Source organism: Orycteropus afer, unplaced genomic scaffold (genome assembly GCF_000298275.1).
Source record: "Orycteropus afer afer isolate SDZICR_OR568_19922 unplaced genomic scaffold, OryAfe1.0 scaffold00031, whole genome shotgun sequence".
Lineage (NCBI taxonomy): Eukaryota > Metazoa > Chordata > Mammalia > Tubulidentata > Orycteropodidae > Orycteropus > Orycteropus afer.
In genome coordinates this window covers 10,754,481-10,766,412 of record NW_006921618.1, presented here as the reverse complement: position 1 = coordinate 10,766,412, position 11,932 = coordinate 10,754,481, and the positions used below count along the sequence as shown (strand labels likewise).

General features: G+C 42.5%; 1 protein-coding gene across 1 annotated transcript in view; it reads left to right on the top strand.

Moving 5' to 3' along the window:
- NIPAL3 (NIPA like domain containing 3) overlaps positions 1–11,932 on the top strand; it is an 88,988-nt gene that overhangs the window by 24,033 nt on the left and 53,023 nt on the right. Inside the window, exon 2 of the mRNA XM_007935731.1 lies at positions 9,978–10,046. Within this exon, the coding sequence (XP_007933922.1) occupies positions 9,978–10,046 (69 nt within the window). The remainder of the gene's footprint in view (positions 1–9,977; positions 10,047–11,932) is intronic.

Genomic DNA, 11,932 nt, shown 5'->3' with positions numbered 1-11,932 from the left:
TATCTTCCTCAGGGATGTGTTTTGGGTCTATATTCTGGTCCCTTGTTTCTCCTGCTTTGTCTTGCTTCTTTGTGTGGACTGTGCTGCTCTGTTGTCTCTGAGGCATTGTGACATTTTTGTGTTTATATTTAATTGGTGATTGTATGTTGGAGTGACTTGCCCATGATTTTCATTTTCTTTGTATCTTATCTATGTAAGCAGGGTACTGTGCTGTGCTCCTCTATTCGCTATTTGGCAGCACTTATACACTCACCACCTGTCTCCTTTCCTGTTGTCTGCTTCCTGTATGTCCCTGCTGTCCTTGGCAAACAGAGCCTATTCTCAGGCCCCTGGGGTCCGAATGAGAATGCTATCAGTTTAAAATCCAAACTGGCCACTGATTGTAAACATTCAAAATGGCTGCACCTTTGGTCACTTTAAATATTCAAAATGGCCATCGCTTGTAAACATTCAAAATGGCTGAGCTCTCGGTTACTTTAAATATCCTAAGTGGCTCCTTTTGTAAACCTTCAAAATGGCTGAGACTTCAGTCACTTTAAATATCCAAAATGGCCGCTGCATGTAAACAATCAAAATGGCTGCACCCTCCAGACAGCTGAAAGTCCAAAGTTCAGGTTTTCTCCCTCTTTGCTGTTTCCCTTCCTAGTCACAGGCCACCATCACAGTCATCCCTGCAGCCCTTGGTGATCAGGGCTGATCTTTAGGTCAGTTTTCATGTCCCAACACCATGTGGAAATATTCAGGCTGTCGGTCCTGTCAGAGTAGCTGACAGTCCACTGCTCCAACCATCTCTGTACTCACTGTTTTTGTTTAGATGCTTCCACTAGTTGGGCTAATACAATATTTGTCCTTCTGTAATTATTTCACTCAGCATAAAGTCCTCCAAGTTCATCCATGTTACAAGGTGTACAACACTGCTTTTGTTGTTGTTGTTAGGTGTCATTGAGTCGATTCCGATGCATTGTGACCCCATGTACAACAGAATGAAACACTGCCCAGTCCTGCACCATCCTCACAATCTTTGTTATGTTTGAGCCCATTGTGGCAGGCACTGTGTCAATCCATCTTGCTGAGGGTCTTTCCCTTCTTCACTTACCTTCCACTTTACCAAGCATGATACCTTTTTCCAGGGACTAGTCTCTTCTGACAATGTGTCCAAAGTAGGTGAGATGAAATCTGGCCATTCGTCCTTCTAAGATGCATTCTAGCTGCACTTCTTCCAGGACAGATTTGTTCATTCTTCTGCCAGTCCATGGTATTTTCAGTATTCTTTGCCAACACACAATTCAAAGACATCAATTCTTCTTCAGTCTTCCTTATTCATTGTCTAGCTTCCACATGCACATGAGGCTACCATGGCTTGGATTAGGTACACCTTAGTCTTCAAAGTGACATCTTTGCTCTTTAACACTTTAAAGAGGTCCCTTGCATCAGATTTTCCCAGTGCTATTGATGTCTGAGTTCTTGACTGGTGCCCCCATGGGTGTTGATTGTGGATCCAAGTAAAATGAAATCTTTGGTAATTTCCATCTTTTCTCCATTTATCATGATGTTGCTTATTGGTCCAGTTGTGAGGATTTTTGTTTTCTTTATGCTGAGATGTAATTCATACTGCAGACTGTAGTTTTTGATCTTCATCAGTAAATGCTTCAAGTTATCTTCACTTTCAGTAAGCAAGATTGTGTCATCTGCATATCACCGGTTGTTAATTAGTCTTCCTCCCATCCTGATGCTGTGTTCTTCTTCATATAGTCCATCTTCTCAGATTATTTGCTCAGCATACAGATCAAATAAGTATGGTGAAAGGATCCAACCCTAATATACTCTCTTCCTGATTTTAAACTATCCAGTATCCCCTAGTTCTGTTCGAATGATAGCCATCAGACAGTGTATCACTGATATTCATAAAGTTTTCAATGGCCAGTTTTTTCAGAAGTGGATGGTCCTGTCCTTCTTTCCAGTCTGTCTTAGTCTGGAAGCTCTACTGAAACCTGTCCACCATGGGTGAGCCTGCTGGTATTCTAAATACCAGTGGCATAGCTGTAGCCTCACAGCAACACACAAGTCCATCACTGTATGACAAACTGACAGATGAGTGGTGGGAAGCTGCTTTAGTACGCTGTAAAAGAATGTATCCAGAGGCTTAGGGAGATTGGAATGTTAGAGTAGATTTATGTCAGTCCCACCCACCCTGGAGTGTCCAGAGGACACACCTTTCACCACAAATGTGAGGAATGTATTTGTGAGAGGAGCCCCAGCATCCTTGAAGAACACTATGATTGCTCTTTTCTGTGGCTTACATATTACAGTGAAAACAGCTGCCTAAATGGGGAAACCTAGATGCAGTGGCACTGATTAGATCTCAGAGTGGTAGGGGCCCAATGACAGCACTTAATTGCCAAAGACAATGTGGGCATGGTTACTATGATGGAAAGCAGAGTCAAAGCAATAATATGTAGTCTGACTCACATAGACCTGTTACATTGGATAATTGACCAGGGCGTCTATAAACTTACTATTGTAGAGTCAATTCTGACTCATAGCGACCCCTCCTTAGGTTTCTGAGGTGGTATCTCTATGGAAGCAGATTACCCAGTCTTCCTTCTGAGGAGGGGCCAGTGGGTTTGAACTGCCAGCCTTCTGGTTAGCAGTCAAATGCCTTAGGCGCTACACCACTAGAGCTCCCACTACACCACTATAGGAGTGAGATAGAAAGTTGTCTAAGTTTCCTAGTGTTGTTGTAACAGAAATACCACAAGTGGGTGGCTTTAACAAACAGAAATTTATTTTCTTAAAGTTCAGGAGGGCACTATAGGGAGAGGTTTTTGTCTATTTCATTTTCTAGTAGCCTGCCTTCCTTGGATTTCCTCCATGTCATCAGATAGTATCTGTCATCCCCTTGTTTCTATTCATGTCTCTGTGTCTAATCTGCTTTCTTATATCTCAAAAGTGGTTAGGTTTAAGAAACAGGCAACAATCATGACCTCATTAGCATAACAAAGAACCCCCTACTCCCAAATGGGGTTACAGTTAGTATTCCAACATATTTTGGGGGAACACAACTCAGTCCACAACATTCCACCCTTTGGCCCCCAACATTCATGCCCTTCCCACATGTGAAACACATTCATTCTATTACATCATTCCCAAAGTTTTGTCCTATTCTAGCATAAACTGTAAGCCTAAAGTCTCATCTTCTGAATCATCTAAATTATGACTGAGTATGTTCTATCCTGGGCCACTACTACTTTCCATGGACCTGTGAAACTTAGAATACAGGTTATCTGTTTCCAAACTACAATGGTGTGACAGGTGCAAGGGAGGCATTTCCATTTCAAATGGGAGAGATTGGAGAGAAACAAGGGGTCACGGGAACCAAGCACATTCAAAACCCAACAGAGTATATTTTATTAGATCTTAAGGCTTGAGAGCAATACACCTTCACTATCCTACCCTTAAGGGTATGTCAACTCTTCAGCTCTTAGTCATAATTTATACTGCAGAGACTTTGATCACCATTTTTTTCTTCCATAAGACAGCACATTGATCCATTACATTGATGGCATCATGCTGATTGGTCCTACTGGGTAATGAGTAGCAGTTACACTAGATTTATTGTGTGCCAGAGGGTGGGATATAACCCCCCCCCCCAAAAAAATTCATGAGCTTTGAAAAAAATTAAAGCGCCTTCCACCTCAATGAAATTTCTAGGGTTCCTGTGATAGAGACATGTTGAGATAACCCTTCTAAAGTAAAGGATAAAATGTTGCATCTGGCCCCTTTGACAACTAAAGAGGAGATACAACTTGCAGTAGACCACTTTGGACTTTGGAAACAACATATTCCTCATTTGGGGGGGGCTACTCTGGCCCATTTACTAAATGATCCAAAAAAAGCTGCTAGTTTTGAGTGAAGCCCAGAACAAGTTCTCTGCAACAGGTTCAGGTTGTCATGCAAGCTTTTCTGCCAGGAAGGCCATATGATCAGGTAGGTTCAGTGGTGCTTGAAATGTCAGTGGCAGATAGAGATGATGTTTGTAGCCTTTGGCAGACCCTATAGCTGATCAAACATATTTGCATTGGGCAAATACACTGCAAAGACCTCTTTAAAGCGTTAAAAAGCAAAGATGTCATTTCCAAGACAGGTTCACTTGACCCAAGCCATGGTGTTTTCAGTTGCCTCCTATGCATGTGAAATCTGGACAATGGATAAGGAAGACCACAGAAGAATTGATGTGTTTGAATCAAGGTATTGGTGGAGAATACCAAATATACTGTGGACTGCCTGAAGAATGAACAAATCTGTCTTAGAGGAAGTACAACCGGAATGCTCCTTAGAAGTGAGAATGGCAAGACTTCGTCTCTCATACTTTGGTCATGTTGTCAGAAGGGACTAGTCCATGAAGAAGGATATCATGCTTGGTAAAGTAGGTCAGTGAAAACAAAGACCTTCAGTGAGATGGACTGACACAGTGGCAACAATGGGCTCAAGCATAATAATGATTGTAAGGATAGTGCAGGACCAGGCAGTGTTTCATTCTGTTGTACATAGGGGTCACTGTGAATCAGATCCAACTTGACTGCACCTAACAACAACAACATTGGTGAATCTAGCACAGACTCTTAGGATTTTGGAGCAAAGCCCTGCCATCCTCTGCAGATAACTACTCTTATTTTGAGAAACAGCTTTTGAGTTGCTACTAGGCCTCAATAGAAACTGAATGCTTAATCATGGGCCACCAAGTTACCTTATGACCTGAGCTACCCATGATGAACTGGGTATTGATGACCCACAAAGCCATAGAGTTTGGTATGCACAGCAGTACTCCATTATTAATGGAAATGGTATAGACAAGATCAGGCTCAAGCAGGCCCTGAAGGCACAAGTAAGTTACGTGGGGAAGTGGCCCAAGTGCCCGTGATCCCTATATCTGCTATATTACCTTCTCTCTCTTAACCTATACCTATGGCCTAATGAGGAGTTCCCTACGATCAGTTGACTAAGGAAGAGAAAACTCAGGTTTCATTTACAGATGGTTCTGTTTGACATGCAGGCCCTGAAAGTGGTTGCTGTAGCACTTCAGCCCCTTTCTGGGGGATCCCTGAGAGACAGTGGGGAAGGGAAATCCTCCCAGTGTGCAGAACTTTGAGCAATGCTCCTGGTTGTTGATTTTGCTTAGAAGAAGTGACCCCCCCCTTAAAAAAAAAAAAAAAAAAAAACAGGCAAAGAATTTGAATTAACATCTCTCAGAAAATGATACATAAATGGCCAATAAGTACATGAAAATATGTCCCCATCATTAGAACACATCACTTTGTTGTTGTTATCATGTGCCGTCTAGTCGGACCCAATTCATAGCGACCCCGCTCCTTGGGTTTCCGAGGCGGTATCACTACGGAAGTAGACTGCCCAACCTTCCTTCCAAGGAGTGGCTGGTGGGTTTGAACTGCCAGCCTTCTGATTAGCAGTCAAGTGCCTTTGGCACTATGCTACCAGAGGTCCTAGGGAACATCACTAGGGAAATGCAAATCAAAACCATGATAAAATACCACTTAATACATTGCTGTTTTTTAGTTGCCATCCGTCTAGTCCCAACTCATGGTGACCCCATGTATTCAGAGGAGAACTGTGCTCCATAGGACTTTTAAGGCTGTGACATTTTAGAAGCAGAATCCAGACCTGTCTTCCAAGGCACCAGTGGGTAGGTTGGAACCACCAACCTTTTAGCTGGTAGTCAGACCTTAACTGTTTGCACCACGCAGGGACTCTTTCACATCCATTGCTGTGGTTTTTGTTAAATGCCTCAAGCTGGTTTAGACTCATAGCAACCCCGTGTGAACAATCCCATGAGACTAGAACTGCCCCATGAAGATTTCTAGGCCCGCTTTGTAATTAACAGCCAAGCATTTAACCATTGTACCACCAAGCCTTCTTTCATATCCACTAGAGTTTCTAAAAATTTTTTTTTAAAAAAACGCAACAACACAAAATTTAAAAATAAGAATAATGTGTTGGCAAGGCTATTGAGAAATTATAACCTTTGCTACTAGTACGAATGTAGATTGGTACAGCTGCTATGGAAAAGAATTTGTAAGTTCCTCAAAAAATTGGCCATAGATACCATGTGACTTAACAATTTCACTCCAAGTAGTATACAACTCAACAACGCAATGCACTGCTGTTGCGTCAGATCCGATTCCTAGCAGCCCTTCCCTGGGTTTCCGAGGCAGTATCACTATGGAAGTAGATTGCCCAACCTTCCTTCTGAGGAGTGGTGGGTGGATTTGAACCGTTAGCAGTCATACTCAAGAGAATTGAAATCATGTTAGCACAAAAACTTACATGAGAATATTCATAGCATCATTATTTATGTAACCAAAAAAGAAAAAACAGCCCAAATGTCCACCAACTGATGAATGGATAAACAAAATATGGTATATCTAAAATGGAATATTATTTGGCCATACAAATGAAGTGCTGATACATGGTACAACATAGATGAACTTTGAAAACATGCAAAATGAAACGAGCCAAACACAAAAGTCCACATATTATGTGATTCCATTTATATGAAATGTCTAAAATAGGCAAATCTATGGAAATGGAAAGTAGATTAGTGGTTGCCAGAGGATGAGGAAAGAGAAGAATTGGGAGTGACTGCTAATAGGTATAGGATTTCTTTTGGGGATTATGGAAGTGTTCTGGAATTAGATAGTTTTGATGGTTGCACAACATTGTGAATATACTAAAACCACTGAGTTGTTTGTTTGGAAAAGGTTAAAGTGATGAATTTAATGTTATATAAATTTTATCTTATTTACAAAAAGTAATGAAGAATTAAATAAGTATATGCTGAGTTCATGGAGTGACCTTAAAGAGCTTTTACAGCCAGATGTTAAAATGTCTTAACTGAGGCACAAAAGGGAGGAAAGGAAGCAATCAATAAAGTGATTCAAACTCAGGCAGAAGGTCAAAGCCATCCATAAAGGTCTGGAAAAGAGTCAAATCTTGAGTTCAGGCCAAAATTTGATGGATCATTAAGTAAACTTGGTCCACTAATGTGGTGTAACAGTTAGTTAGCTGTTGCTGCATAACAAACCATCAGAAACCTTGTTGTGTTGTTGTTACATGCCATTGAGTCGGACTCGACTCATAGCGACCCCTCCTTGAGTTTCCGAGGCAGTATCACTATGGAAGTAGATTGCCCCATCTTCCTTCCGAGGAGTGGCTGGTGGGTTTGAACTGCCAGCCTTCTGGTTAGCAGTCAAGTTACTGCTCCTGATTCTGTGAGTCAAGAATTTGGGCAGGGCTTAGTGAGGATGGCTCATCTCTGTTCCCTGTGATGTTATAGAGGTATTCAGTCAGGTCTGGGGCTCAGAAGTCCAACATAACCTCACTCCTGTCTGTTACCTTAGCTGGGATGACTTACTCAGCTCGTGGTTGGTGGGTATGGGTAGTCCTGCTCATATGTCTATATGGTTCTCCTCCACGTGGCCTCCCTCTCTCTCCTCGTGGGATAAGCTAGATTTCTTTCTTTCTTTCTTTTTCTTTTAGGGCACAATGAATACTTTTTTTTTTTTAATTTTTATTGTGATTCATGTGAAAGTTTACAGAGCAAATTCATTTTCCCTACAGCAGTCCACTTACACTTTGTCTCATGACATTGACTGCAATCTCCCATAATCCAACAGCTCTCTTCCCCACTTCCTCTCCAGTTACCTCTTCCCTGTGTCCTTCCCTCCCCTGCATTCCTCCTCCCTGAACTGTCTCCCTGTGCAAACACAGCCCTTCTATTCTCCCATGATTGATCTCTTCAAGCAGTGTATCTACCTAATGTAAATGTTCAGCTCATATGCCTGTCTTTTGTTTGGCTGGAAGCCACAGGAGTGGGTTCAATTCCAGACCTGAGGGGCAGCTAGGGGCCATAGTCTCAGGGGTTCACCAGGCTCTATCAGACCAGCAAACCTGGTCCCTTTTTTTCTTTTTTTGATGATTTTGAGTTTTGTTCCACAATGTTCTCCCTCTCTATCTAGGATCTCCTACATAGATCCCCCTCCGAGTAGTTGACAGTGGGAGCCGGGCAACATCTAGTTCTTCTGGTCTCACAGTCATATAGGCTGAGGATCACATGGTGTACCAGTCCCTTGGACTAATTGTTTCCATGCATCTTTGGGTTTCTTAATTTTTCTTCACTCTGGATGAGGAGGGACCCATCATTGCATCTAGATGGCCACTTGCAAGCTGTTAAAATCAAGATGGATTTTTTTACATGTGACTGGGTTCCCCCCTGAGCAAAAACAGACCCTATAAGGCCTGAGTTTGGAAGTTCCCAAATCTCATTTCCATGGTTTAAATACTAAGCCAAATATGCTTTTACCCAACAATCCCAATTCTAAACATTTATCCCAATGAATAATCTACACCAATGCACAAAGATGAATCATCACAGCATTGTTAAAAAAGGAAACAGCCTAAATATATAATAATAGAGGACCAATTATGTAAACTATGACACATCTATAAGGTGGATTATTTTACATTTATTAAAAAGGATGAAATAATCTAATTCACGCTTGACAGAGAAATTCATGCACGATATTTTAAGTAAAAGAACAGGTTGTAAACCAGATTGTTATCTCATTTTTATAAAATAAGTGAATGTTTCCATTAATATCTAAATTTATGAAAAGAAAAAATTTTATTAGACAAGAACCAAAATGTTTGCAGTAATTATTTTTAGGTTATAAAATTAGAGGTGTTTTTTTTCTTTGCTGTTATTGTTGTTATTCTTTTTATTTCTATATATACCCCCATACATTGCTGTCAAGTCAATTCCAATTCATGGTAGACTAGAGTGGAACTGCCCCCATAGAGTTTCCAAGGCTATAAATCTTTATGGAAGCAGACTGCCACATCTTTCTCCCATGGAGCAGGTGCTGGGTTTGAACTGCTGACCTTTTGGTTGGCAGCCAAGCGCTTTAACCATTGTGCCACCAGGATTCCTATTTACTTATCTACATTCCCTGATTATTCCACAATAAATATGTGTTTGTAATTATTTTATAAATTGAAAAAATACCATGCTGAGGAATTCTTAAGGTGATGTACATTAAGTTGTTTATCAATTAAATAATTTAAAAGGTCCTAAGCAACTTAGACCAAAGAAGAGTTGATGCCTTTAAATTGTGTTGGTGAAGAATACTGAGAATACCATAGACTGCCAGAAGAACAAACAAATCTGTCCTGAAAGAAGTGTAGTCAGAATGCTCCTAGGAAGTGAGAATGGCCCGACTGCCTGTCACTTACTTTGGTCATGTTGTCAGAAAGGACCAGAGAAGGATATCATGTTTGGTAAAGTAGAGGGTCTGCAAAGAAGGGGAAGACCCTCAACAAGATGGATCAACAAGGCGGCTGTGATGATGGGCTCAAGCACAGCAAGGATTGTGAGGCTGGAGCAGGACCAGGCAGTGTTTCGTTCTGTTGTACACAGGGTTGCGATCAGTCAGAGATGACTCAACGGCACCTAACAACAATGACAGTGAGCAACTTAGCCAGTTGAAGAAGTCTCATGGAGATGCTTCTGGGAACATGAAGAATCTGTGGATAAGATAGCTAATGGTATCACTGCCTCTTGTAAATTCCGATTACTGAATGTTGCTTTTTTTGCACAAGATGGTGACAAGTCAACACCTTAAGTAGAATAGTGGAACGGGTTAATCTCATCAGGTCACTGTGGCCAGGCAGTGAAAGGATAGTGCTTCTGGAAGTTTCCATCTTGAGGCATGTTTTATAAACCAGCAAGGCAGCCAGATTAACCTTGGATATAAAATTCCAATAGAAGGTATGTGGGTGGCTTTGAGATGGATACTGCTTTTCTGGTTTTGTTTTGGGAGAGTAAATAGTTGAGTCTCAAATATGTCCTGCGACCCCTTCGGTTAGGCAAAACTCATGCCTGCTGTTATGAAATTTCATTATAGGAAAACTTGATTGGCGCCCTGTTGGCGATTTTTGGGCACCTTGTGGTCAGCATTGCGCTTAACCTTCAGGTAAGTTCTGGGGCAGAGATGTAGAAGATAAGGTTGGGTTTCCTGTCGCAGTCCCACTGACTTTCTTTGTGGGACATTGTCTACTCATCTCTGGGCTGGGCCTGGGACGATACCTTGTGTGAGCGACCCCTCCTTGGGTTTCTGAGGCGGTATCACTACGGAAGTAGATTGCCCAACCTTCCTTCCGAGGAGTGGCTGGTGGGTTTGAACCGCCACCCTCCTGGTTAGCAGTCAAGTGCTTTAGGCACTATGCTACCAGAGAATAGCACTGTCCATTACTTGGAAGCCTGTAGGAATGCCTTGTAGCAGATGTTCCTCCTCCATCCCCTTGGCCCACTTGAGTTCACCTGCAGCTGTGGTTTTGCATAAGCTGGTAACTTGAGGAGTAAATGCCCCAGGTGCCATCTTCTGGTAGAATGATCTGAGGCTAGTTTCATAGGGTTTCCCAGAGGGTTCAGGACCTAGCCCAATTGCCCACAGCAGTAAGTGGCTCATTAATGGCACTTTTCATTGGTTCTTCTCCCTACCCTGCCTCACTTCCCCATTTTTTTACTTGTGCTTCGTGGAATCACCTCCCAAATAGCTACCTGCACCCAAGCCTCACAGACTGCTTCTGGGAAACCCAAACTCCTGACACCTGCTAAAAGGATAAAGTCTCATGGCACTGGCTGAGTCCCCTCCACCAACCCAGACAGTAGCCTGTGGTCCCCGTGAACACACGTGTGTACTAGCACGTCTGTACCTTATACACCTCAGTTCATGCATGTGAGTCTTTCCATGTGTTTCTGAGGACATATGGACTCTTAGCTCCTTGTCTAGTTCATTCCTTTGTCCCTACGGACCAGCATCTCTGCTTGTTTATGTGCTTCCGTCCAGCCCTATCACGTAGCTGTTAAGTGCTGTTGAGTCAGTTCTGACTTCTAGTGACCATCCTATGTACAGAACAAAACACTGACCAGTTCTGTGCCCTACTCACAACCATTGCTATGTTTGAGCCCATTGTTGCTGCTACTGTGTCAGCCCATCTCCTTGGAGGTCTTCCTCTTTTTCACGGATCCTCTACCAATCATGATGTCCTTCTCCAGGGACTAGGCCATCCTGATAACATACCCAAAGTATGTGAGACAAAGTCTCACTATCCTTGCTTCTAAGGAGCATTCCGGCTGCCCTTCTTCCAAGACAGAGCCTCATTTTGGCCCTCCCCAAAGGGCCATCTTGGTTCTCTAAGTCCACACAGCTTCCTCACCTTCCATGGTTACTGCCTTGGCTTCTGTGTCCCAGATCACATTTCCAGAAGAAATGCTTGAATCAAGAATTCACCCAAGCTAAGGCAGTGTCCACAGACACTCAACATCGCTACCCAGCAAGAGCTTGTGGCACTGCCACATGCCATATTGTGGCTTGGTGGGTATCTCCGACACAGGGAATCCTGCGAGCTGCAGGTAGAGGAAGGTCAGCCCCAGGGCCAGACTACAGTGGGGCTCCTTAGACCAGGGTTCCCACATCAGGCTGCATGTGGCCCATGGTATGTGTTAATAATGCATATTTCCAGGCCTTGGCCACACTTACAGAAGCCAACCTTAAGAATGAGGCCCAGATAGGCATATTTTTTCAAAGCTTCTCAGGAAATTTTTAAAGATTTCCAGTTAGTTTGGGAGCTACTGTCTTAGAATAACAATCCAGTACGGTCAGTCCCTGGGTTTCGAACATTTGATTTATTGAACATCCAACATACATTCAACTCCTGCTTGCCCATTAATATTATGTAAATTTGTCTGCACTTGGAAATGATTGAACCAACCCCTGTTGTTATTGTTGTGTGCTGTTGAGTTGGCCCCAACTCATAGCAACCCCTCCTTGGGTTTCCGAGGCAGTATCACTATGGA